General features: G+C 44.3%; 8 protein-coding genes across 8 annotated transcripts; 4 read left to right on the top strand and 4 right to left on the bottom strand.

The window, feature by feature from the left end:
- Positions 1–62: 62 nt before the first annotated feature.
- Positions 63–1,522, bottom strand: J4E83_002877 (uncharacterized protein; the record flags this gene model as incomplete). Its single annotated transcript, XM_049329818.1, has 4 exons — positions 63–126; positions 182–1,003; positions 1,128–1,303; positions 1,358–1,522. 4 exons carry the CDS (start codon positions 1,520–1,522, stop codon positions 63–65), a joined length of 1,227 nt encoding a protein of 408 aa, XP_049191497.1.
- Positions 1,523–3,840: 2,318 nt separating this feature from the next.
- Positions 3,841–4,658, top strand: J4E83_002878 (uncharacterized protein; the record flags this gene model as incomplete). The annotated part of the gene is made up of 2 exons (XM_049329819.1): positions 3,841–4,590; positions 4,632–4,658. 2 exons carry the CDS (start codon positions 3,841–3,843, stop codon positions 4,656–4,658), a joined length of 777 nt encoding a protein of 258 aa, XP_049191498.1.
- Positions 4,659–14,720: 10,062 nt separating this feature from the next.
- J4E83_002879 (uncharacterized protein) lies at positions 14,721–15,437 on the top strand (the record flags this gene model as incomplete). The annotated part of the gene is made up of 2 exons (XM_049329820.1): positions 14,721–15,107; positions 15,162–15,437. The coding sequence occupies 2 exons, from the start codon at positions 14,721–14,723 to the stop codon at positions 15,435–15,437; spliced, it is 663 nt and encodes a 220-aa protein (XP_049191499.1).
- Positions 15,438–16,022: 585 nt separating this feature from the next.
- On the bottom strand, positions 16,023–16,508 carry J4E83_002880 (uncharacterized protein; the record flags this gene model as incomplete). The annotated part of the gene is made up of 3 exons (XM_049329821.1): positions 16,023–16,232; positions 16,285–16,348; positions 16,396–16,508. 3 exons carry the CDS (start codon positions 16,506–16,508, stop codon positions 16,023–16,025), a joined length of 387 nt encoding a protein of 128 aa, XP_049191500.1.
- An 837-nt stretch (positions 16,509–17,345) lies between these two features.
- On the bottom strand, positions 17,346–19,028 carry J4E83_002881 (uncharacterized protein; the record flags this gene model as incomplete). Its single annotated transcript, XM_049329822.1, has 1 exon — positions 17,346–19,028. The coding sequence occupies one exon, from the start codon at positions 19,026–19,028 to the stop codon at positions 17,346–17,348; it is 1,683 nt and encodes a 560-aa protein (XP_049191501.1).
- Positions 19,029–20,824: 1,796 nt separating this feature from the next.
- On the top strand, positions 20,825–22,459 carry J4E83_002882 (uncharacterized protein; the record flags this gene model as incomplete). Its single annotated transcript, XM_049329823.1, has 1 exon — positions 20,825–22,459. A coding segment is annotated over one exon (1,635 nt), but the record flags the coding sequence as incomplete, so codon positions are not given.
- A 1,590-nt stretch (positions 22,460–24,049) lies between these two features.
- On the top strand, positions 24,050–26,069 carry J4E83_002883 (uncharacterized protein; the record flags this gene model as incomplete). Its single annotated transcript, XM_049329824.1, has 2 exons — positions 24,050–24,421; positions 24,489–26,069. The coding sequence occupies 2 exons, from the start codon at positions 24,050–24,052 to the stop codon at positions 26,067–26,069; spliced, it is 1,953 nt and encodes a 650-aa protein (XP_049191503.1).
- An 86-nt stretch (positions 26,070–26,155) lies between these two features.
- On the bottom strand, positions 26,156–27,039 carry J4E83_002884 (uncharacterized protein; the record flags this gene model as incomplete). The annotated part of the gene is made up of 5 exons (XM_049329825.1): positions 26,156–26,361; positions 26,426–26,642; positions 26,693–26,768; positions 26,833–26,898; positions 26,954–27,039. 5 exons carry the CDS (start codon positions 27,037–27,039, stop codon positions 26,156–26,158), a joined length of 651 nt encoding a protein of 216 aa, XP_049191504.1.
- Positions 27,040–27,638: the final 599 nt, after the last annotated feature.

The raw sequence follows: 27,638 nt of genomic DNA on the forward strand, positions 1-27,638 counted from the left end.
ACAAAGAAATTCGTGCCAAATCGCTCAAAGAAGACAGAAGGCTGCTGAAGAAAACCGCTCCTCTACTTGCGCTGACCGTACGCCTTGGTGGCGTAGTCGCCCTTGTGAACGATCAAGTCCTCAGGACTAAGGTACGAAGTCAGTATATGTCTTACATGTATTTTGAACAGTCAGAACTTACCGGTAGTTCTCGCGGCCGGAGAAGTACTCGTCGAGGATAGCCTTGGTGCCGTTGGCGTATCGCTCCTGGGCATCGATCGAGGTACCGGACATGTGAGGAACCATGGCGTTGCCGCCGCCCCATGGGTTCTGAGCGTAGCGGAGCGGGTGGTCCTTGGGGGCGGGCTGAGGGAACCAGACGTCACCACCGTATCCACGGAGGTGGCCGTCCTTAAGAGCCTGGGCAACGTCCTCCTTGACGACGATGGCACCACGGGCGGTGTTAACCAACCATGAGCCCTTCTTCATCTTGGAGATGAGGTCCTTGTTGAAGAGACCACGGGTCTTCTCGTGGAGCGGGCAGTTGATGGTGACAACATCACACTGGGCCAACATCTCCTCGAGGTTCTCGACGCGGCGGCAGCCAATCTCCTTCTCCTTCTCAGGAGAAAGGGGCTGGTAGTCGAAGTACAGAAGCTCCTTGCAGTCGAAGGGCTTGAGACGGCGGAGCACACGCTCACCGATACGGCCGACAGCGACGGTACCGACAACCTTGTTCTCGAGATCGTACTCGTTCTTGGCGACCTCGGCGACGTTCCACTCTCCCTTGGCGATCTGCTCGTGGGCGGGGACGAAGTTGCGAACAAGGGTCAGGATGGTCATGACAACGTGCTCGGCGACGGAGACGACGTTGGAGCCGGTGACCTCGGCGACGGTGATACCGCCGTTGGTCTTGTTGGCGGCATTGAGGTCGACGTGGTCAGATCCGATACCAGCAGTGACGGCAAGCTTCAGGTTCTTAGCCTTGGCCAGGCGCTCTGCGGTGAGGTAACCGGGGTGGAAGCTGTTGATCGCGATCTGTTAGCTGATGCTGGCTCGGATGGTGTTTGCAGCCTTAGCGCGTCCGGCCGAAGCTTGACGCGTGCATGTGGGGCGCTTAGCGGCATTGCGGGGTAGCTCTGACGTACGGAGTGGTAATGATAACCTCAGCATCAACAAGGTGCTTGTCGAACTCGGAGTTCTCGCCTTCCTTGTTGGAGGTGGTGACGAGCTCGTGGCCTTGCTCCTCGATCCACTTCCTGATGCCTAGCTCGTTCTCGGTAGTTCCGAGCATGCGAGGCTCCTGCTCAGCGTGGACACCACCCTAGTGTTGTCGTTAGACATGCCAACGCGCATTGGGAGTACCATGGACACTTACATCGTAGAGGACGAGAAGAACTTTGCCCTGTTGTGAAGCCGTCGCGGTCAGCGTTCTGAAAGCATTCGGTTGGCGGAGCGACGAAGTTAATCGAGGTCCGGCGCGTGCGCTGAGGAGGGAGGAGGCAGGGCGCGCAAGGCGAGAAGCAGATCGGAGAAATACCATTTTGACTTATTGAACTGATAGTAGAACAATTGAGGCTCCGAGGGAGAGATATATAGTAGAAGCCGGCAAAGGTACAACGAATGGTACGTATTCCTGACGCAAGGTATGTCAGCCTATCGTCCCGGCAGGGGGGAAGTGAGGGGTGCGTGGGTCGGTATACCTCTTGCGGGCCGAAGTGACGTCGGTGTATGGTAGAGAAGTTAAATGGAAGACCGGATGCTACACTGGACAATGTTGGTGTTGTGAGAGCAATTGAGGGGTTCGTGAGGGGGCTTTTATATACCGCCGAGCAGCCGCACGATCTTCTCACTACTTTCAGCCTCTGATCCCTGGGTCACCAGGCAGACGAGGTCGGTCATCCCCACTTGGTGATGCGACATTCCCACACAGACAAGTGGTCGCTGCGGGTGTGACGGTCGTGTTTGGAATTACTTCGCATCGCTGATAGTGCGGGGTCGCGTCCAATGGCGCGAATCAGCTCACAGACGCGCCAGGGGAGCTCTACCAGCTGCTTACCCGTTTGATACTCACGAAGCTTCGCCGAGAAGCCCGTAGCGTAGTCTGCGGGCGTGGGTCAACACGGTAGCTCCAGTAGCGCGTGGTCGTTTGACCCGATCGAGCAAGAATGTACGTAAATCGAGGCCTGGGAGTGGCACTTCACTGGCGTACGCTAAAGCTCCATATGGAGAGCTCCCGAATAGCTTCAATTCGGCATTGTGGAAGGATCAATATGGTTTACGGAGCTGGTATTGTGACTCTCAGAGGCCCGAAGGTCGTGATGAAGTGTTGTTCGAATGGCTGTCCACAGGGCTTTCGCTGGGTTCCAGCTTCCAATGCGACCACAGGAAAATGCATCTTGCGTAGAGAGAACTGTGGGCTCGGACGACACACCCACAGCATCTCTGGAAGGTCGTGCCCGTGCTAGCGATGGCAAATCCAAGGAAAGTGGGCTTGCGTCCGAGCAATCTAGATGCCGCTTTGTACTTTGTCCGCGGCAGCACAGGAAATGCGGAGCTGCAGCGGTTCAAGCTCGCAGTCTGCGGATGCGAGATGTCGCCGTTGCGTCTGACGAAACTCGCGGGAAGCCAGGGCGACGGTCGGCGCAGGGGGTTTGTCTCGGTTTAGACGGCGGCAGGCTGGAGATCGTTCTTATCTTTCGGCCGAAGCTCGTTCGGAAGGTGCGCGCGCGCCAAATTCGCGTTTCGGTAGTTCCAGCTTCCAGGTACCCCACCACATCCACAGAATGACACTACGCATCCCTTCTCCCGATGTAGCTGAGAGACCCGATGGTGTCATAGTGTCATCTCGCCGACATCTCACGGAGGCATCTTCTGTCGATGAAGAGACTCAGCTATCCGGTCCCGCTCTTGCCTATCGTTGTATTACTCACACAGCTTCTCCGGCAGCTCCGCATCCTCTCGATCACCTTCATCACAGCTCAAAGATCAAGTCGCCTGACATCTTTGTATACAACTGATACTAGCTTTTATAATAGCCTTCCCGCCCTCCACGAGACTGTCTAAACCCTCGCATTGCTGCGTTCACGATCATAATTGTGAGGTGTGCGCCGTACAGGCCATAATGTCGTCACACCGTCCCACCTTACCTAGGTATACAAGGAAAAAGCTGAACAGATCTAGGGCCTACATCAACGCCAGATCACCTATCTTGTAGGTTTTCATGTTGATGTAGGCTGCAGGCCTGTTCGATTTTCTTCTTAGTTAACGTAGTCCTAAAGTCAGACAGTCTGTAAAAGAGCTTCTGGTAACTCTCGGTGCTCTATGCATCAGCGAATTGTATTCGAGTCGCACTCTACGCAGGGGTAGGTAGCTGGAACGATTGTTGGTCTTGCTTTACCACCTGGGTAGCTCCAATCCGCCCTCAATCAGATGACGACAGGACTCCGGAATACGTCGGATAACAGTACACAGAAGCCGTAAAGGAATGGAACATGGAATTCATCGCAAGAGCTCATTTGAATGGAAATGAAATCTTCCACCCAGCAATTCTAGCGCTCTCTTACCCATCCCACTAAATGGCTCACAAACAAAGTGAAGGTGAAGGTGAGCGCGAGTAAGCCCATGCTCCAATTGCGACCCATAGCGCAGTCAGAACCTTCCAATCACCATCCTTCCTACACTCTTCTGAATCAGCCTTTTACATTGGGACGCGAATCAAGGTTCTTCTTCTTCCACCACGGATCCAAAGAAGGCAAAGTCTCCACGCTGGCTACTCCACGGAAGCGCACGTCTGAGGGTGAGTCCCCATCAAGCTGACAGCAAAAGTCGTATACTGACATCATTATAGGTACTGCCACAATGTCTACAACCAGAGGCAACGCAGAGGTCATCGCGAAGAAAGGCGATGTCATACTCCAGCTAGGGAAAGACGGGGTCGGAGAGGGTGTTCGAAACGTCCTTGTCGCATCCGTGGCTCTTAGCCTCGCTTCACCTGTCTTTGCAGCTATGTTTGACGGTCGCTTCTCCGAAGGCCAGAATCTCTCGCCAGCTTCACCACGTACAGTCCCGCTTCCGGATGACGATCCTGAGTCCATCATCATGATCTGCAAGATCGCACACATCCAGACATCGCAGCTTCCCGTCAAAACCACCGCCATGGCAGTGTCCAAACTCGCGCTCGCATGTAACAAGTACAACTGCGTGGATGGGGTCAGATCATGGGCTATCATCTGGATCGCCGCCCTTCTTGGAGATCCCGAAGCTGCGGACTTCGAGAAAATGCTTCTTGCTACACATCTCCTCGAGTTGCCGGGTGAATTCTCCAGGGTTTCTCAGAGATTGGTGCGAGGTCAAACCGCGATCTTCAGCGTCACAAAAGCTATGGACGGTCACGAGTTCTTACCTTTGCTTGTATATGAGCATGTACTGTTTTGCCAGATGAGTTATCAGAGGGATATCATTACGGCATTTGCTTCGATTGTCACAGGAAATGAGTTCTGCCAGGCGACCAAACTGGCCATCAGTACTTTCCTTCGAGACCTCAAGCGCGTCGGTCTATGGCCCATCAATCAGTACTCAGTCCCGATCATCAAGTCCAGACTTGAAGCCGTGCCTGAAGCAACCACCAATTATGGAGATAGCCCTTATAGGTGCACTACCTCAACCTGTGTCTGTAAGTCTGTTACTCGTCACATCAAGGCCACCCTTATGGCCGAGATCGATAGGATATGTGAGACGGTGGAGGGTCTTTGCTTGGACTGTGTTCGTCAAAAGGTACTCGGGGAGCAAAAGCGGGAGTGTCGCGTGTCCCATGCGCTGAAGGGAGCAACGGTCTACCCTTGATCGCCTTACGGATCCCGCATCAAGGCACGCATACTTCTATCATAAAGTCTGGAAATAGTATGGTATCCTCGGAATCGTGCTACATCTCTTCCTTCGCACGAGTTTGAGACGCAGGATATCGTGGAGCCCTTTTTGTTACAAAAACTAGGCCCGAGGATAGAAGCTCTATCGCATCGGTTCTAGCTCGGCCTACTCTTCTTGTGTGATAGTTTAGTTCCTTAGGCGTTAGGCCTACCTTAGGCTAACAGCCTATACTATATATATTTAACTCCTAAGTACTTTTTTTAAGCCTTACTATAATAACATTATAATTTAATATAATATTAACTATCTAATCTCTATAAGACTTTTACACGTTATTATAGTCTATTAGAATCTTACGCTAAGTCTGCAATATATTACACTATATTATCTAACTCTCTATTACCTAGCGCTGCTAGTGCGCGTAGTAACACTTCTACTACTACGCCTAAGCTAGAATAGGTAGTAATTATCTCTAGCGTCTTCTCTACTCTATTCTTTCTTAAGCTAACTATAGCGTTAGTTACCTAAAGCGCTAATTAATTCTAGTATTACACTACGCTATTCTAATAGGCGTTTAGCTCTATCTTATTTAGCTCTTTTCTACCTAGCTAGTTATAGAATTCTCTATAGCTTCTACGCTTAACTAGTAGTGCTAACCTCTATAAGAGTAGCTTATCTAATATCTTAGATAGCTTTAACTTTAAGAACAACTTCTAGTTTAATTCTAATACCTAGACTTATTACCTTCTTAACTCTAATAATAAAGCTTTCTAAGATAAAAGTAATAGTAATAGTAATAGTAATATTAATATTACTACTATCTACTATTAAAAGAACTTTATAGAGCTTTCTAAAAGCTCTAAGAGCACTAAGAGTATCTCTTTTAACTTATTTCTTAATATTACTAAGAACTATAGCAGCGCCTAAGATAATGTCTAGCTTTACTATAGTTCTTTTACTAACGCTCTTACTTACGTCTATAGTAGTAGCTTTTATATTCTAGGCTCTTTCTAGATAGTAGCTAAGAAAGACGTAAATATCTACTAGTAAGATAAAGCTTACGTGTTTTCTCTATTCTTTCTCTAAGATACTTATTATCTACTATTCTCTACTAATAAATCTATCTAGAATAATAATAAAAGTAATAGTAATAATAATAGTAGTTATAATAATAGTAGTAATAATAATAAGCCTAGTAGTTACTATAATATAGCGCTGCTCTAGTAATAGTAGTATAAGATTACTAGGTTTATATAACCTAAGGCTAACTAAGTTAAAAGTAAATATTCTATTCTTAGCGCTTATAAGTATAATAGTAATAGTAATCTAGTATATATTAGTAATCTTAATAAAGTTATATTAGAAGGCGCTCTAAGTTCTATTAATCTTAACTAAGTTATCTATATAATTAAATACTGCTTTAATACTATCTATCTTTTTAATAAGAATCTTACTATTACTAATAATAGAGTTATATAGGTTAAAGAAACTCTAGTTAATAAATATAATACTAACTATACTTTATATATTAAGGCTGCTATAGCTTATAAGTTTATAAGTAACTTATATAATTAACTTATCTAGTTAGATAGTAAGTATACTAATCTAATAGAGTAAGAGCGTTAAGTCTATAGTAAAGCTTACTATTTCTTCTAAGTATAGACGTAGCGTATTACTAACGCTATTTAATACGCTAAAAAGGCTATTAAGCGTAAGAATATCTATAAAGCTACTTATAAAAATAAGTATAAGAAGTACACTACTACTTATTAAGAAATTACCTACCTTACTCTTCTTACTAATACTAACTAGGCCTCTATAGACTTAGACTTAGATAACTCTAATTTTAGTAATAACTCTAATAGTCTTATTAGTGCGCCTTACTCTAGTTATAATTATCTCTTATAATAACGCTGTAAACTAGCTCTTCTACTAGTTTAGTTATCTATCTCTACTAGTTACTATCTAAAGTAGCCTAAGCCTAGCGTCTTTATAGGTAAGTCTAGTATAAAGTCTAATAACTACTATAAGTAGAAGCTTAATATATAGAGCTAGTTCTATATCTATACTAATATATATAATAATAATAAAGCTCTATAACTTAATTACTTACGTATACGCGTTACTAGCTCTATATAGGCTACTATATAGAATAGTTAGTTAGTTAATAGTAAAGAGTTTACTATAGTTAACTAGGTCTAGAAAGTTCTTAACTTAGTCTATAGTTAGTTAAACTACTACTTTAGTACGTATACTTTTTATAATAAAGAAGACGTAATAAAGTTAAATAAAAATATTAGCGCTTATCTTATCTACTTTAAGGCTAGTATTACTTCTCTTAAGTAAGATAATAAAGAAAAAATTCTTTACCTTTATAAGAAGCTTTCTGCGTACTAGTATACTTATATTAACTATATTATAGATAATAATACTTTTTCTAAAAACTTTAGAGCTTTTAGTAAGAAGCTCTAATATCTTAAATAGATAAACACTACTCTCTACTCTAAGACTATAACTACTACCTACTCTACTAGAGTAGAAAGAAGTAGTAGTAGAGATAGTAGTAGTAAAAATAATAGAGGTAACTATAGTTATAATAACGCTATAATAGTAGTCTCTACGTCTAGTAATAGTCTATAACCTATTATTTCTAAGGCTTACTTAGGCTATAAGCTTATTAAAACTTAAGTATTATGTAATATAGAATATTACTATAAGTGCACTAAGGTTAGCTATAAGTCTAACGCTTTAGACGCACTTTACTATAACTTTAAGACGCCTAGCTCTATAGCCTACTACTCTAAGGTTTTTACTATCTTTAATAAAGCTTATTATATTACTAGTGTTTCTATCTCTAAGGCTACTATTTAAGTTAGTATAGTTAATACCTAGCTTCTATTACCTAAGTTCTCTTCTATAGAAGTAGAAAACTAGTAGTCTCTAGTAAATATTATCTCTAGAAACCTTTATTACATAAACCTATTACACTATCTATTACTCTTAAGTTACTTACTTTACTATCTACTCTATCTTTTTCTATTACTTCTCTATATATAGAAGACTATAATAATAAACTAGACTCTACTCTAAAAGCTATATAGAACTATATTATAGTTTTAGAATAAGCTTCTTAGACTAGAGTCTATATCTTATTAGTTATAGCTACTACTATCTATAGTAATTTATACTAGCTCTTAGTTAGTAAGTAACTAGTTTTTAAAGAAATAATATTTTCTTTATCTATAACTTTCTTTTTATAATATATTAAACTTATAGATAACTTTAGATACGTATTTATATTTATTAATAGCGCTTATATACGCGTATATTACTATACTCTTATTCTACTCTTTAACCTAGCTATTTTAGAACTAGCTAATAGCTCTAAAGTTACTAGAGTTACGTATATAACCTAGATTAATATTACTTTTAATAACTATACTAAATAAGTTACTATCTACATTACTAAGCTCTCTAGAGTCTAGATAATCTTAGAAATACCTTAGTTCTAACTATATTAGCTTTAGATTAACTAGAAAACTATATTATTAGTCTTCTCTTCTAATTACTACTTATAGTAGTGTATCTCTAACTATAAACTCTATCTTACTTAGAGTAGCTACTACTATAAGCGCGTTCTAAATCTAAGTATAGCTTAATACCTAAAAACTTCTCTAGTACTTAATATTACTATAATATTTAGTTAAGTAGTAGCTATAGCTATATCTTAAAGTAAGAATATACTTATTACTACTATAAAGAAAGTATATTGCTTAGTAGCTATAACTAATAATAAATAGTAAGATAAGTAGTACCTCTAAGCTACTAGTACTAAAGTACTACTAGAGAACTTTAAGAAGTTCTAAAATAAAATATAGTAACCTCTTCTAAGTAAGAATAAGATCTTATCTAAACTTTCTAAGGTACTCTACTCTATATTCTATAGCTTTAACCTATAAAAAGCTAAGAAGATACTATTTAACTATTATAATATTAACTATAAAATTAAACTTTAGCTTAACTCTAATACTAAATAGCTATCTAAGCTATTCTCTTAATAACTAAGGCTACTATTCTATAATAAGGCTTAGACTATAAAGCTATATATTAATAATATACTCTAAAAGAGATATATTAAAAGAGTAATATTAGAGTAGATAGTACCTCTTCTTATTATAAAGAAACTTAGAAGTAGTATTTATATTTACGTTAATTACTATAGTTTTAATATCTACACTATTAAGAACTATAACACGCCTTTTCTTATTTAGAATATACTTACTAAGTTATCTAAAGCTAAGTACTTCTTAAAAGTTAATATTATTACTATTTTTAATAAGATATATATTAAGAAAGAATATAAGTATCTATTAGTATTTATTACTTTATATTATCTCTATTAGTATATAGTAATACCTTTTAAAATATATAATAGTCTAGAAACTTTCTAAGCTTATATTAATAATATTTTATATAAGTACCTTAATAAGTTCTATATAGCGTACTTAGATAATATTATTATTTTTAGTAAGACTATAGTAGAGTATAAGAATTATCTTCTTTATATAGTTATCTATCTCTCTAATACTAGCTTACTTATAAATATTTTAAAGTCTAAATTTATAAAGTCTAAAGTTAAGTTTTTAAGTTTTATTATTACTACTAATAGAATTAAGATAAACTCTAATAAAGTAAAAGTAGTATAAGACTAGAAAGTACTATAAACACTTAAGAACATATAAACCTTCTTTAGCTTTACTAACTTCTACTAATACTTTATCTATAGATTTTCTAATTTAGTAAAGCTTTTTACTAACTTTACGCGTAGTAAGCTAAAGAACTTTCTAATAATACTAGACGCTGTCTAAGCCTTTACTATATTAAAAAAAGCCTTTTATAGTAATATTATGCTAGTCTACTTTAATTCTAAACTTAAGTGTATTCTTAAAACTAATATATCTAACTATATATATACTTCTATTCTCTCTTAGATTTAGGCTAATAGTACTATATATCTAGTAGCGTATATATCTAAGAAAATAACTCTAATAAAATATAATTATAAGATATATAATAAGAAACTTCTTACTATTATTTAAGCTTTTAAGAAGTAGTAACTAAAGCTTATAGAAGTTAATAATACTATATAAATTCTTACTAACTATTATAGTTTAGAGTACTTTTATACTAAATAATATCTTAATTAATAATAAGCTTAATAGTTAGAGTTTCTTAAAAAGTTTAACTTTTATATTACTTATTAACCTAGAAAATAAAGCACTAAGCTAGATAGTTTTATCTAAAGAATAGGTAACTTACTAGAAAATATATCTAATAATAGAGTCTAATATTAATACTAAATAGTGCTAAAAGATTACTATTAAAATAGAGGTAGCTACGCTACTATTTAGTTAGTAAGCCTCTACCTTAGTAATAATAAGTATAATCTTCTATTACTTCTTACTTTACTTTAAGAAACTAATAAGAGTACTAGTCTATTACTAGGTCTAATTAGTATTACTAAATTCTCTCTATCTAATTAACCTAACCTATATAATAATCTTAAGAGTATAGATAATATACTACTTAATAATATTATTACTTATCTCTATAAAATAGATAGCTATCTAATAGCTATCTAGTAAGCTCTAGAGACTAGAGATAGACGTATTCTCTATTATCTAATTATTAAAAGTCTTTGTTTAGAACTTAGTAACTTAAAGTCTAGTAACTAGAGATAGCTATTTCTACGTAATAATTACTTTCTTATCTCTTTTAGTAAGAAGTTATAAACGCAAATTATTAAATATATTTATAATAGCTTACTTAGAGGTTATAAGAGTTATACTATAACCTACTAATAGGTTAGTAAATAGTATTACTAGTAGAGAATAATAGATACTATTACTTACTTTACTAATAGCTATATAATCTACTAATAGTCTAAAGTTAACTAAAATACTAAGTATAAACTACTCTACCTTTTACTAGTTCTAGAGAAGTATTAGAAGAATATCTTTATTAACTTTATTACGCTTCTACTAATATTCTACTAGTATAAATATGCTTACTAATATATTATAGTTATTATTAACTAGTTATTAAAAAAAAAGAAGTTTATTACTATAGAAAACTTTAAAGTCTTTACTATTATTAATAAATTTATAGAATATATATAGTATAAGAAAAGCTACTCTAAGACTTTAGTATTAGACTATAGCTATTAGTTTACTTTTGCGTTTTAGAGATGTCTATATAAAAGAGTAGAAATAGCCTCTAAGCTATCTACCTTCTATTACTCTAAGACTAATAAATAAACTAAAAATACTAACGCTAATCTTAAATAGTACTTCTACTTTTACGTTAACTATTTTTAAATAGACTAAGTATAATTACTACTTCTTATAGAGTTTAAGGCTAATTCTACTACTAGCGCTATAACTAGAGTTTCTCTATTCTAGGCTATAAAGAGATATTAACTAAGATCTAGTTTAGAGCTCTTATATATATACTCTACTACTATAATACTTTAAAACTACTCTACTAACGCGCTTACTAGCTATATTAAAGTAATATAGCTCTACTTCTAAAGTAAGCTATTATAGTTTTATAAAAAGATACGTAAGTTTATAGATATAAACTACTACTTTATACTCTAATTTAAAGTTAGTAATTAGGTAATACTAAATACTTACTATATTTAAACTAAGAGGCTAGTTAAGTCTCTAGATTATAAGAACTTTAGACTCTACTAAGTTATATAAGTAATTAATAATATAGCTTATAAATTAGAGCTTTCTCTAAACTTTTATAGTTTATTTTCTATATTCTACTTATAGCTACTTTAGCTCTATAAGAATAACGCTCTCTTTAGCTAGCTTTATACTAGTAATATTAAGCTATCTAAAGTCTATCTTACTAATAAGAGACTTACTAAGTATATTATTATCTAGGTTTTAGACTTCTATATATATTATAATATTATTAACTTATATATAAACTACTATAAATACCTCTAGTATATAGTTAAGTAGATAGGTAATAACTAAAGTAATAACTAGTAGCTATACTATAATCTCTAAGACTATAAAGAATTAGTCTATAACTACTATAATTAGAACTCTAGTAAGCTAGAGTCTTATAATATATTCTATATATATAATAACTATAAAGAGCTTATAGTTACTTTACTCTATTTATTAGATAAGAGCTTAAAAAGAACTAGCTAGTTATCTATAGAATTACTTAACTATATTACTTCTAAAGCCTATTAAGCTAATTATAGCGTATATTTCTACTTAACTAAGATATTTATAGATATTCTTAGCTCTAAGATAACTAAGTCTAGTTACTCTACTTTTTTATATATATCTATAGCTAGTATAGAGTTCTCTATATAAGTATTCTAGTCTACTAGAAGTCTAACGCCTTATAGTTACTTTTTAAATACTTTTTCTTTCTATTAATCTTACTCTAGACTCTACTCTAGACTCTAGCTCTTATAAGGTTACTTATTACCTCTTACTCTCTTTACTTCTCTATAGTCTTTACTTCTCTTACTCTTTTTATTATATATATACCTTATATTAATATACTACTTCTTACTTTATAGTTAGAGTATATAGTCTAAGTTTTCTTTAAGAAGTATAGCTAGGCCTATAGACTTCTACTTTAATGTTCTAGACACTTAGTTAGAACTTTAAGCACTTTTAGAAAAGAACGTATAATAGTTTAGTTTCTTAGGTATTAGGCCTATTTTAGGCTAATAGCTTATACTATATATATTTAACTTTTAAGTACTTTTTTTAAGCCTTACTATAATAATATTATAATTTAATATAATATTAACTATCTAATCTTTATAAGACTCTTATACCTTATAGCTCTGTATAGACATTATATTAGCTTAGATAGAGTATAATAAGCTCTCTAAATAAACAATAGTTTCTTAACATAACGCTCTTCGAATGCATTATTTAAGGTCGCATAATATTATAAGGTGTGGCACATTTCGCGAATGTCCGCACCTATCAACTCGGTGCATCTTTCTACGCTACGCCGCAAGGTCCTCTGGCTCTGAACGCCTACATCCCAGTCTTCGGCTCGAGACCAACCCTATTGCGTGTTCCTATAGTCAAAGAGCTAATCACTGTAACCGCCCACGCACGTCAATCTAGGAAAAAACCAAACAGGTCTGGAGCCTACATTAACGTCGGGTTACTTACTTAGCAAGTTTCTATGTTGATGTAGGCTGCGGACCTGTTCAGCTTTTCCCTTATATGAGGTGCACGTGTGATACTGTACCCTCCATACTCAATCCTTCTCACATGCACTGCCCCAATTCTGCCCTTACCACTGGCGTGCAGATTCTTATACCCTTCTGTCCCCATGCGGAAGGCGCAGTAACGGTGATGCATCGATGTATTGTTGAAAACGACACCGACATGATATCATGTTCAGCAGGCGAGGGATTGGCTGGTAGAATAGTTGCATGCCGACATGACATGGTTGACGTGTGGCGCCCTGAAACGAGAAGACGTTCTTCTTGATAAGAATTTAGGCGCCAAACGCATCATATGCGCTGCTCTTAAGACCCGTCCCCCAGTATCGTGAGTTTGTAGTTTAGCCTAGTTAGTCGCCAAGATCCAGATGCAGTCGGTAGAACTAGCTCTGATCATCCCAGGAGAAGGCGCTATTCCGGACTTCATGAGTGATGCGTAATGCTGCCGAAAGCGCTAAGCTGGGTTCAGCGGAGATGATGCGCGGGCTTGTGGGTATCTTGCGGGAGATCGACAGGAGTGGCCAGCATTTGCCATTATCATCCCGGACTCGGGTATCGTGATGTAGGGAAGAACTGGTTCGGGGTTTGAGGGTCTTCGGAGGGGTTCAATTGGGCCGCTCGCGGGGTCAGAATCGCCGTCATCATAGTTTCTCTTGTCCAGTTATCGACACATATTGATGAGATGCGGTCGACTCCAATTCGTACTCATCTTCAAACCATGAAGTCGAGTCGGTCATAGATGATGAGACGGGTAGGACACATGGTTCAGCTGCTCGCCATACCTCGCTTGCGCGCGACGTTCAAGTCCAAGCTCCACTGGCGCCTCGGCACCTCTCGCCGCTTCCCAAATGTCCCTCCGCTGACATCTCCGTCCGCTCTCCAACAATCCACGCTTACAGATCTCTGACATATCTGCTTCGGCATTTCTGGCTAAATGAAACAAGCTCCAAGTCCGCCCGACGCCTGATCCTTCGATCCCTCATCTCTCTGCCTGCCGACGATTCGCCATGTTCCTTGTGATTGGGCACGTGGTGCGTCCGCCTTGGTAAACCCGTGCATATCTGTACCATTCCTCAGCTCTTAGCATGATGTCCTATACGCGCGACATTCGTCCCGATGCTGTTAAGGCCCAACGTTCGATATTAAGTACAAGGTCACGCCGTATGCTATGCGATTATTTCCTTCTCGCCTATTCGCCAACGTTGAAGTATCTAGACTTCGTTTTCCTCAAATTGGGAAGCGAGCTTGTCTACCGTCATCACGAGGAGGGGATCCGAAATTGGTTTCCTGGGGAAATTAATCTATCCCGCAGCATTCTTGGGGTAGGTTTCGCAAGGGCGTGTCTCTTCCCCACCAAAGAGCCTAGTGCTTGCTCCTAGAGAGACGGCGCGAGGGGTTTGCCAGGCACGCTCTTTGTTGTATAGCGTGGCACGGTACGCCTGAGCTGTGCTACGGTCGATCAACATAAAGAGCCTGGGTACTTGCTTTCCCCAGAGTAGGATTCATTTCGCTATAACACTACCGACTGAACCTTGGAAAGCTTGCATACTCGTCTCTCTCCTCTCGGAACGCAAACCAACGTCTGCGCATCATGTTTGCCAACATCCCCACCACGCTTCTCCTGCTCGTTACCTCGCTCGCACTACCTACATACGCTGGTATACAACAAGCAGACTTCAGCGGCATTGGTCACATCTACGTTTTAGCCTCCGACAACTGGGGCACCGCAACCCCAGAGTCCAGTGTAGGATGCCTGAATGCACATGGCAAATTCGTCCATGACAGTGGGAGCGGGAAGGAATGCGGGACATTCGAGCGCATGGATGACTACCCTTATACTCTTAGCACTCACAATGGCAACTGCACATTCCAAGACGCTAGTCAAGAAGAGAACGTCGACAGTCACTACGGGCAAGGCGATTATGCGTGGACGTGTACGGAGCGCAACGTTGACATTTACGACGAGCTATACACTATAGTAAGTATTGTTCCCAGCTTGGCTCGCCAGAAGACATTGCTAATGCGCATATAGACCGGGTTCCCATACGTCTTCCTCTGCTTCGGAGATGTAGCATGCTATTACGATGCTAAGCGTACCCCCACTGTCAACGAATCTCTTCCACTATGGCAGTTCCGTTGGGGATCGCAGCAGACCGGCATCACGCCGGGGCATGTCATGCTGCAACTCATGTGGAAGAAGCTTGGTGATACACCCAAGAGAGAGCAAATGAGCGAGATACCAGGCCCAAGAATCCAGCTTAGTGAGGGCATGCAGATACCGCTACTGGGTCAGAAGTCAAAGGCATAGTGTTGAGACCAAGCAATTGGGAAGAAGCGCAACGCGTCGGAGTACTGAGTTATGATATCCATTTTTCCATTGATGAAGGGGCGGGCGGTCTTGGATATGTTTCATCTGGTGTGAAGCGACGTTAGCAATCGCTAATGATTCCGGGTCGTACCGCATATGTAGTCAATTTGATGTGCGATGCCAGCTTGCATGCGCAAAGTAATCTCGGAACAGTGCTGTTTCAGATTACCACACGGCATGGATGTCATTAAAACCTTCCACGCCGCCGTAGCACCGTGACGCATAGGTCAAAGACTTAACAGATGAAGATAGGGTTTCAAATTCGTTAGATGAAGTTGATGCCGATATCTGAAATCCAAGCTACTTGTCCACCACTCGTTACTGTCCATGACTGCCATTAGATCTATCCAAAATAGGACCTGCAGAGATGAACCACCACAGTCAATAGATCAATCTCACCATCGTCGTAAGGCTGACCAACCCAAATGTAGTATAATCGCATTGACACCGAGATAGTAGTCGACGGAAGCAAGATTTACTGTGAAAGGTCAGTGAATGATTGGCGTCATCGAAGATAATGCGAGTTTATACCTGGCCTAGCACATCGTTGTTGGGGTCGTGAGGAGTAGTCTCGACCCTGACAGTGCTCGAAGACTCGTAGGTATTGAGATGTACATGCTGGCACTTGTAGGAGCCGTATGTGCCAGTCAATGGTAGAGGAAGCTTGTGGACATCGCCGCAACCGACGGTGAAGGCGGCTTCCTCGTCCGAAATTGAGCCGCCGCAGTCCTTGTTCTTTTGGTTGTTAGTTCGTACGGCCGATCTCAATCATGTGTCGAATACGTACCTTCCAAAAGTTGCACTCGATGGACTCGACGCAGATCATGATTGACATGATGTCGTCGTTGTTGCTACAACACGTCAATGACTGCGATGGAAGAGTGATGGAATTACGTACAGTGGAATACACCTAGGGCTCTGCTTGTCCATGAGGAGGAACGTAGGCGCGGACGAGAACTCTGCTTGAGAGTACACAGCGCCGACATCGCGGACGTTGTCGTTGTTGATCATGCCGATGTGCGGACTAGGAGCCGCAAACGCCATGCCGACGACGATGAGGAGAATAGAGAGAACGTGGTGGTAGTACATGACTTCAATATATATTTTGTCTTTTGTGTTTATAGTTCGTGAGAAATTTTATGGTTTAAGAGCGCGGCAGTAGAGAGAACAAGTTGAGGGTGCAAGTGTGGAGAGGAAAACTCTCGGGGGAGGTAACCGCTGCCATTTATGTTCCGCTGGCACGAGGCAAACACTGACCAGCCTCGCGATTGGCGACACGATCAATTGCCACCTTTGGAAGGCGCAAGGGGGAAGGCGAAAAGATTCCGCCCTTTCCTTCCCGGATTCTCGGTGTAGCTCCGCGGTAGTCATAGAGCGCTCCGCGAGATCGATCCCTCTCTCTGCTCGGACCCACGATGCTGAGATATCGGTGAGGGTGAAAAGGAACTGCCATGCAAAGAAGCCATAAATGTGTGAGTCTCCAAGCGCTCCTGCCTGTTCTACGCCCGACCATACCCTCTTCTTTGTTCCAACATTTACTTAACCTCACCAACATGAGAAGATCTTCAGTCATGCATTGAGGGACCGCAGGGTCTCATACGAGCTTTTGCATAGTCTTCTTTCGCTACACTACCGCCTCTGTGGAAGCGTTACCGAACATGCGATTGCCCAGCTTGCGTCGTCCCGCATCTGGCACTCAAGCTGATTGACAGGGTAACATATAACTCGCTGGTGGTCATGCTCGCTTTCGGCTAGAGTGGGAAATAGTCAAAACCTTTGTCGTCGATAGCGACGCTTATGCTCTTTGTTGAAGATGACGATGGAAGTTTAAGCTGAGTATGACTAGTGCTAAAACAAGTACTCGTAGTTCTCTTTCAACTGCGATACCACGCCGTGGTATACGTCTCGCTGGAACTGAATGTCATCCAGACTATTAGCTCTTCGATCGAAATCACAGCGGATGCATCGCCGAACGGCATCGCCATATCTACGACCAGCTTCGCTGTATAGATCGTCTACAAGTCGATTCGCGGTATTCCATTCAGTCAGGATATCGACTTGTCGTACACCGGTATAAAAAGGCCCATCCTCATCCTTCCAAAGTTCTTGAAGAGGCTTGCCATACCAGAGCTCTATTAACGCGACACCAAGCGCGTACAAAGGCTGATTACGGATGATGTGATTCATTGACTTGGGCATTCCAGCTTCTGCAGGTGGTGTGGTACGACTGGAGTCCCATGACACGAAAGGCTGGTCGTACATGGTCATTCCAGGTCGCTTCACGAAGAAGATGCTGTCTTTACCCCAGTACTGATCAAGCCATGGGGTTTCATGAAGCTGCAAAACACTTGAAGCAAGTGTGACTGCCAACTTCAAGCGATCGCGACGAGCAAAATCCGTGTCGTTCAAGCTCATATGTAGCGAAGAAATCGACCATGTATCAGGGTCGAGAGGCATCTGTTTCGTTGGGTATATGTGCACACCATACTTTTGCTTCGCGATCTCGCTAGCAAGCAAAGAAAAGCAAACTTCGCGCTGTGGTTTCTGGAGCTCCGAAATTGCAGCACACAAGTCTTTTATGGGCTGCATGTTCGGACGTGCTTCCAATGCCGCTCGCACAGCCTTTTGCATATTCTGCGCTGCAAACCGAACACCTCTAGTTTGTTGGACATGCGGTGTAGTGTCTGGAATAGGATCGACTCGTACATCCGCCTCCTCCCAGGACCAAGCACCAACCTGTCTTGATTGCTCAGTTGCATGATCCCTGTCGTAATGGAAAAGAACGTGGAATGGGTCACGCATCATATGCGCATCGTCGTCCTCATCCTCATCACTCGATACGGCCTCGATGCGTGTCTCTAAGCGCAGACTGACGGTATGGTGTGCCGAGCATGGGCAATTCCAACCTGCCTTCAGCGCGGAGTGGAAGCTATCTGCTCTCTCGTTGATCATGCCGAAATTCGGGACTGACAAGCGATCCGGTGTGTGGGTCTCGAGGTACGTCGTCTGATTCGTCAAGCGATCGAGGGCCAGATTCGCGCGTCGTAACCGTTCCATCAATTCCGTGTAGTCCGATTTCTTCAGGCTGAACTTCAAACGCTCGTAATGCTCCTTGAATGCATTTTTCTCGGAAAACTGAGGCCTTCCCGCATCGTCCAATTTCAATCGCTCTTTGAACTTCTCAGCTATGATCACCATTTGGTGGATGCTTGCCATGTACGGGTCATAGCTCGCTCTTAGCCTGGCGCGAAGCTTTCGATCGAACTTCTCCTCTTTCCAACGTGCGCCTTGTGGATCGTTCAGAAACCCAACCATCTCTTTAGGGGTGACTATCCCGAATAACAGTATATTGATGCTGTTGATGCACATAGCAGTCTCGACCTTCAGCTCATTTAGAATCTCGTTGACACCCCTCTTGTACCTCCAGTAGCGTTTCGTCACACTGATTCCTTCGGCATAGAATTGCAAACCCGCAAGTACCAAAGGTATAGCGCCCAGCACCAGGCCGGCGGCCTCGATACCCGTCGCCATCGAATGGAAGTTGGATTAGGTACGTTGTGGTGTGCGACGTTCGATATAAGGTACACTCGGTGGTATTAGGGTAGAGAAGAGAGCCGAATGAGCGAACGACAACGTGAATTTAGGTCTGATGATGAGCATCGACGACTGAGCGATGTGTGTTGAGAGATGTGGTGCAGGTCGCACGAAGCGGGGTCGCGGGGTTCCCGGTGAGGCACGGGCAGGCTGCAGAGTCATTCTCGGAAAGACATCGACGCCTCCTCTTCATATTTTACATACAGAAAGCATACGTTCCTAACACCTGGCATCATGAGCTCGACGACAGTGACGCCAGTCGATGTTGCCATCGCGACGAGAGTCGATCATCTCGCGCAAGACTTTGTGGGCCTTGCTGCTGCATTGGAAAAGGATACTCATTTCGCTGCACAAGTTCCTCCAGCAGTGATCCTAGACGAATTCTCTCGATTCAAGTTATGGGCAGGAAACATCGCAGCGCATCGCAAGGGCCGTCGTAGCTTGGAGTACAGGTAACTTCCAATTGATCATTGATTGACTTTGCTCATAGCACACGGCTAATACACACCGTATAGGCTTCGAGATGCCATCCATCTCAAATCGGAGACTCATGGTCAGCTTGATGCCCTTTCCGATGCTTTGCGAGACGGTGTGTATGAGCACCATCTACGACTTGTGGCATTGACTGACGCTGATAGCTCTCTCGATTGTGAAGTACGACATAATTCCTTGGGACGAATTATCGGCTTCCGATACTGACTCGGCCAACTCCGATGGGGAAAGCTCAGATACTGACCTCGAAGAGAAAACAGAGCTCCTTCAGCTCGTGACAGGCATCAAGTCTGTGATCACCTCACTCTTCCGCCTCTCAATAGCCATACGCAACCCGGCACCTAACAGTCAGTCAACAAGCACCATCAGCATCGATAAATCCTTCTATGAGCAACACGATATACAACATGTCGCAGAGAAGTTTCGAGATGCGCCACGCTACCTTATTGAGAGGTTGGGACGCGCTTTGTCTGCGCGAAGACAATATCTGAGTTACCGAGAAGAGCATCATCAAAAGCTCAGTAAGAATATCGAAAAGCTGGGCTTTGAGAAGGCGACGACAGAATTTACAACAAATAGTACTGAAGCAACACGCGTAAAGCAAGTATCAGGTCTCGAAGTGCTCGATGAGGGAGATGATGTGGCATCGCAGACATCTTACGCTACTTCTCACAAAGCCGCCATCAGAGTTCCGACCTTGCCCAAAGCAGCTCGCGACAAAGATTTCTTCGAATGTCCTCTCTGCTTCCTTCTGGTATCAATCCACACAGTAGCTGAGTGGAAGTAAGTACGTATTACGACTTGAACTACACATTGCTAATTCGGGCAGACAACACGTCTTTCGAGACTTGCACCCGTACTGTTGCACCTACGAACATTGTACCATCGCTGATCGACTCTACGACTCTCGCAAAGCGTGGTTTGCACACGAACTTGAAGCCCATCGGATTGAGTGGCAATGCATAGACGAATGTGGCTGTACTTTCGAAACTGAATCTGGCTTTGAGAGTCATGTACGAAAGCATCATCCAGACTTGGCCGCCCCAAGCATGCTCTCCGCGTTGAAGCGCACTTCGACCAAACATGCGACCCTCAATGTGAAGACAGAGTGCAGGCTGTGTGGTCAGTGGATGACATTGCGGGCCTTGCAAAAGCATCTGGGCCGCCACCAACAACAGTTAGCGCTCTTCGCTCTCCCAGCAAATTCCGGTGATGACGAGGATGATGAACAAGGTGTCCAGGAAGATGTTCAGAGAGACGATGACAGCGATCCCAGTTCAAAGAGCGCTGCTGAAGACGGTGACGTGGACCTCTCAGACGCGAGTGAGCCTGAGCAGATCCGCCCTCCGTTGGCTACTGAGCTTGACATGGAGCCTACTCTTAGAGAGTATCTGGACGCCGCCGCGGAGGAGAAGTTACGGTCATATGATACGAACGCAGAACCATCAACAAAATCTGAAAAGACCGTTCGCGATAACAGCACTAAACCTGTCATTCTCGCGGAGATACCCTCAATAATATTGGACCCGCCGCCGTTAATTCGACATCAAGAGATCGCAGAGCCTCACATTGCGGACCTGGGATCTAATCTAGAGAAAAAGAAAGATACAGTAGCGTCCACGGAAGCGGAGAACGTAGAATTGGAAGAACGTTGGAGAGCCTATTGGAAAAGTCTTGCCGGAACGACACCAGGCCATTGGAGAGACCACACAGCTCAAGATCATCACACTGAAAACGGTCCGGATGTAGACAGGGAGGTAGACCATACACCCCTGATAGCAATCGCTGGACAGATAGACCGCCCAAAAGAAGAGCGTCTCGAACATATTGAGCCTCTTGTCTCTACGTCAAAGTCGAGGACCTCCGATCTCCATCGATCCGCTGCGGAATCCGGCCGAAGTATCCAAGCCGAAGACCCGGTTGAGGAGAACCGGCTCCCACACGCCACCGAATACGACCAAGCTAAGTACCTGGACGGTAGCCCAATCCCAAATGACAGCTTTCCTAAGGATGGGTCACACGAGGCCCTTGGTTCAGATTTGAGTGACCGCAATGACGGGCTCTTATTATCGCCGCAATATCAACAGCCTATCCTCCCATATACAAATGCACCAATGGTGATTCCGAAGGCGGCACACAATAAACCCCCGCCGCCCTTACCATCTCCACGTTACATTCCGGAGTGGGAGCACCGGGTGAGGCAGAGGGGGCCACAAGAGAATATTATGCTGAATGATCAAGCTGAACAGATGAGGGAGGAACAGCTGGCTGTAACAAGGGAAGATGCATTCAAGAACGAACCGGCGGTCGAGAGCCCTCATGCCTCCAATGTCGATCAGAAAAGATCAGTCGGAACATCCGAAAGTACTCGAGTATTGCCCACAGGGTCGGGTCCGACATTGCCTTCATCTCAGGCTGACAGGCGCCAACCTGAAGACCGTGGTTGGACATCAAGGATCCGAAGGGATCTTATTGATGATCGTTTTGTTGAAGCACAGCTGGCGCATGTATCGTCATCCGACGATGAGTCGGACGAACCCAAAGTAGAAAGAAGAGACATTAACGCACTGATGCAGAGTGGTGATGCCACCGTTATCAGCAACGGTAACAACGAGATTCGCTTGAAAGTAGATCCAAACGCTATGCTCAATCTGCAATTCAATGGCGACAAGGAAGGCCGTACCATACAGTTTATCCCAACCGAGGATGGCATGGCAGAACTCGTTGTCCGCGGCCCAGAACCTGAGAACGAGAGCACATACGACAGCACGCGCAGGCCAGACAGAGTCTTGAGAGCCCCGCATGACGATCGCATTGTTGAAGTCCCGCGGCCACTCAGACGAAGGGCGAATACATCTTCATATTACCATGAATAAGCCGGACCGGAAAGAACACAGCCGACCGACGAAATCAGCTTGCTGCCATCTTCAGCGCAAACCTTGGGTGGCTGAAAGGAGCCAATCAGGCTAGTGTGGGGACATGACGTCAGCCAGGAAACCCCAGCACGACAACATCTCCCACCTCTTCCTTCACGCCATGAACACGAATCTCCTCAACCCCAAAGCTCATGATTGTGCCATCTTGATACTTGACACCGAACTTGCCGAAGAAGAACCTCGCTATGGAGGATATATGGTCGCGTAGAACAGCCACCAAACTCGGTTTCCGGCGCATTGTTCTTATTCTCCAATCATACTTTCATGTCAAATACTTTCACTACGTAAATCTGTCTACCTATGCTTGTTCGTTATCACTTTGCGTCCATGTTCACGAGAAACGCGGGTCCAGCAAGTGAACTGCTCCGTTTCGTTGCTGGTGCGCGATTGTGAGTCCGATGGTGATGATTTGTCGTCACGCGAAGCTCAACTTGCGAGTCGCAAGTCATGTCTCAGTCGCTACGTAGCTAGATGTAGATAGACGTGAACACGATCGCGACGAGTGCACCAGCCTTGTGACCGCGCGCTCCCTCCCCCAAATCATGTACGTGCTGTCTCTCTTCCTCAGATCCAGGCCTCGCGCTCACTCTGAGCTCAGTCTTCTATGTCCAGCGGTGTTGATGGTTTGGAAATACTCGAGTTACCCCGCCTTTTGTCTTTCTCGCCATATCCAATCCAAAGACTTATGAATCAGCGGTCTCGTCATCTGAATGTCACTATGTTGTTTCTTCCTCGATCGACGGCGTAAAGCAATCGTATCAATGAAAAAAAGGTGTTCTGCGTTTCCCTCCCGGTTATGTTGAATGCCGGACGTTGGGGTAAGGGTAGAACGGGCGCTGGTTTTCGACCGTCCTCAAAGGCACCAGCGAGCCTCCAAGTAGACCTCTAAAGATCTCCGTATCGTCTCCGTCGCTCACCATCGTTCGTAGATCAACTCGCACTGGCGAAACTGTTGAAAGCTTCTGTGGCTTGGCCTGGGGTCCCCTCCACACAAGTTGAGCCTTTTGGTGGCTATTATGCCGACTCGACGCTTCCACCCGGTGAGCGAAGTGATGTGGCTGGAGGGTATCTCCAGGCGGCTATTGCACGTTTAGTAGAACAGATGGGTTGGTGGATCACTTACGATGTAGCGCGATCGGGTGGCGCGGTTGAGTAGAGGGTGAGTAGAGGGATGAGTAGAGGGTGAGTAGAGGGTGAGTAGAGAGATGAGTAGAGGGGTGAGTAGAGGGGTGAGTAGAGGGGTGAGTAGAGGGTTGTGGAGTGCGGTTGATCTTGGGAACGCGAAGTGGTAGAAAGTAAAGAGAGGAAATGGGTGAGACAAGCGGTATTTGTAGCGGGTGTGTGGGCGACTGTGCGCGTTAGCGCGCCTTGAGTGGGTGACGCAATATTGCAAACGGTCGCGGTGTTGACACCGTCTTAGATCTCTCTCTCACTTGATCTCTCTCACCTCCCCCTCACCTTCCTCCCACCTCCCGACTTCTTGGATCAATTTGGCGACTGTCGCTCGGGTCGACAGAGATCACTGGCAAGATGACATCGAATAACGATCTCGCTCCATTGGAGCGCCCTCACACGTCCATTGGACTTGGAGAAGAGAAACCCGCATCCGGAGGAGCCAAGCGCGACAGCGCAGAGCCCGATACTACAGCGAACAAGGACACAGCGAGTCCGGGTCAAGTTCCGTCAAAGCGTCCTCGCTCCCGCTCTTCATCGCCGTCAGACGATGCGGTATCGAAGAAACCAAAACTGAACGATGCCGCGCCTATTGCTACACCCATCCCCGCACTTGTTCCTACACCCATCCCCGCGCCTGTCGCTATACCAGCCCCCACAACGCCGACCAATGAGCGTCAAGGCCTGCTCAAGCTCCCCGTAGAGCTGTTAGACAATGTTATGGAGCATGTAAGTAAAGAACTTGAGTTTCCAGATGCTTGAGCGAAATGCAGAGGAGCACTGCTAACTGATACAGCTATACCATGAAAAGAAAGGTAGACAATTCCTGTACGACGTCACTCTGGTCTGCAAATATCTTCAAGCTCCCGCTGCTCGCCCTCTCTACCAACACGTCGTCATCAACATCGACCAAAGCCCGTGTCAGGACGCTAGCTTCATGGCGGATACCTATCTGCCATGTACCCTGGACCAGATGAAACTTCACCGGACGCAAACACTGACTCTCTCTGCTTCGAACGATGAGGAAGTCGGATATATTCTGGCTGAGTTTCTCATGGAGCTCCGTGACGTACCGCTGAAGGAGCTTCGGCTTACTGACGTCTCCCTCACTCGCAAGGTCGATACCTATCTCCAGATGCTATTCGATGCCGACTCGATGCCACTGAAGGAAAACCTCAAAGAGCTGTATCTTCCATGGGCTTGTGACTCTATCCCGCAGCCACACCGTATGATGGACTCTTCAGTCAACTACACGTTCCAGCCTACCCGAAGAGAAAGCAAAGACGCACTCCTGGTGCACGGTGGCGGTTATAAGGCTATGTCACACCGCAATTCAGAGACAGGCACGTCGGTGAACATGTTCCGTAGAGTTCTCGGCGCCTTTGGGTTCCCGACCGCACAAGGTTTCGAATCCGTAGCATGGTCGATGCGATGGCCCGAGCATGACTGTGCAAACATCTTCAACATGGCTCCTGCGCCACCCCCCGCCATCCGCTGCTTCAACATCACGCATCTGCGCCTCGGTCACTTCGACTTTGGCCACGGATTCCCCCTGGATACCTACACATGCATCAACTTCTCTAGCATACGTCGGCTCGAACTGGATGACTGCCAGCTGCTACCCCGCTTCCTCAGACACTTCATGGCTGCTGACGTCAGTCTTCAGAAGCTGGACGTGCAGAACTGGGACTATGCTGAAGAGCTTTGGGAGGAGAATCCCAACGGTCTTGAGGCGTTTCTCGCTTCATTCTCGACCCTGAAAGACCTCAAAGTCGTCTCGCTCAACCCTTGGCAGCCGGACTTGGCTCGGATGATCGCCAGCCATTCTGATCTGGAGTCATGTGATCTGAGCTTTGGGGCGAACTCTCTCAACGTAGGTATGCTGAAGAAAATCTTGGCTATCCGTCCCAACCTCAAGCGGCTGGGATTCCGACACCTCATGTTTGGACTTCCATGGAAGCATGACGGCTTCGCTGGCAAGATACATGGCGTTACCGGAGCGCAGATCACCGGCTTCGACAACCGTTTTGCCGCCTACGCTGAGGTTTTGGCAAACTTCTCTGAGCTGGAAACGGTGATTGCTTACTTCGAGCCGTTTGAGAGCGATGGTGGCTCTTCCAAGGAAGGCCCAGGAGGCGACAATCCTCCTGACGACCCCATGTATCAACGTCTCTCGGATCGTATTCTGCAAGAGGTCCGCAGGGTAGCCAGTAAGAACGGTTTGGGAGAGTCGAAGGTTGCAACCATGGTCCTGCACGACAAGGCTCTCGCAGGTGAGGATCTCCTCGGTGAAGAGGATGTAGTTGATCAGAACTACTATGAGAGGGAATACAAGTACAAGAGCGGTACTAGTAGCAAGATGAGCTTCCTTGCATAGATAGGATGGTAGCCACAGACACGTCTTGGATAGTTTCGGATAGTAGTCTCTACCTAATCAACACGACTTCAAAATTTCCTTCCATTCTAGTTGCCAGCAGCCAACCTCCAGCAAATGTTGATCAAAGCCGCCGTGGCAGTAACATGCGCAGCAGTCCTCGGTAGAGCCACGTTGCTCAGGTAAGACGGGTAATGTACAAGCAACTTGGCGATGACATGGTATCCCAGGAGGTTCACGATCTGTGCATCTCGAGGCGCAAGGACCTGCGCCAGCGCGGCAGCAAGGGCGAAGCCTACGATCACGATCACGTTAGCAATCTTTACTGACAGGGGGCACTGCGAGAAATTTCGACTTACCAGGGAAGTTCTCCATAAGCGCATAATGCGCACTCCTCAGCCTCAGTGGCAGTCCATCGAGCTTGTGAATATGCTTCCTCGAATGTTCCAGGTCAAGACCTTCTTCCCGTCCCATGGCTTGTCCTGCTGCGGAGAGTGCGCCCGATGCGCCGAAGGTCCAGAATATGTATAGAGCTGAGAGGGCGGGGATTGCGCGTCCGGAAGTTATCGCTGTAGTCTGAATGTTGCTATCAGTATTATATCAGGGTAAAAGAACTGAAGACGTACGGTAACTCCTGGAATCAACTTGATGAGAGCATGAACCAGCGATTGCGTGACGCTGTTCGGTTTTGTGAGGAAGGAGCTATTCGATCCAGTCAGTTCCAGTCCGGTTTAACGAACGGCTTCGAGAGCCTGAGCAGACGTACGTAAGAGGTATGGCAGCGAGATACATAGGCGCAAAAGCCGCAATCATCGCACCCGAAGGATTAGCACTACTCATCCATTAGCAACCCATCGCATCTCGACTTCACAGCACCACAAACTCACATTCCATTCTCAGCAGCCACCCGCTCCGCCTGATCCTTCTTCTCCGCCGCAACACGCTTCACCTGTTCTTTCTTCTCGTCGGCCATTTTCTCGGGTTTATGTTCGTACATGAAATTCCGTAAGTAGTTTGTCGCGCGGGAGTGGTAGACAGTATGCAAGCACGCACGTCAGAAAGTCCCAGACCCACCTTGACTATATAGGCCTGCCAGGCTGCCAAACAATGCCCATTGTCTCGTTTCTAGACTGGGGCCTATCGATGACGTGGGGCGCACGCAGCAGGGGGGAGGGAAAGAGGTGGTGGAGCGGAACTATATCCCTGATTTGCGATTGGCTGGCGTGACTGCCACAACCGGATGACCCGCATGTCCGTGGTTCGGAAATGGGAGTAGCCGCCGTGGTTCTGCGGGGTTAATCGGGCGTTCGTGCAGGGTATTTGGAAGCATCAAAGTTGATAGGCGCAGTGTAATGTGAGATTTGCTACGTTTGTTATCGAGCTGCAGTATGCAGACAGGCTGAGAAGCTGCTTGTTTGCGGACGAAATGGGTTTGCTGTGTCGCTGTACGACCGAATAGCATATCTAATCCGAGTTCACATGTCCAAATAATGTTGGAAACCAATATAACAAAAAGCAAACACCATAAAGTTACACACGAAATCTAGACCACATCCAACAACCAAGCACACG

Source organism: Alternaria metachromatica, assembly GCF_023757995.1.
Source record: "Alternaria metachromatica strain BMP 0045 chromosome Unknown scaffold_4, whole genome shotgun sequence".
NCBI classification, from domain to species: domain Eukaryota; kingdom Fungi; phylum Ascomycota; class Dothideomycetes; order Pleosporales; family Pleosporaceae; genus Alternaria; species Alternaria metachromatica.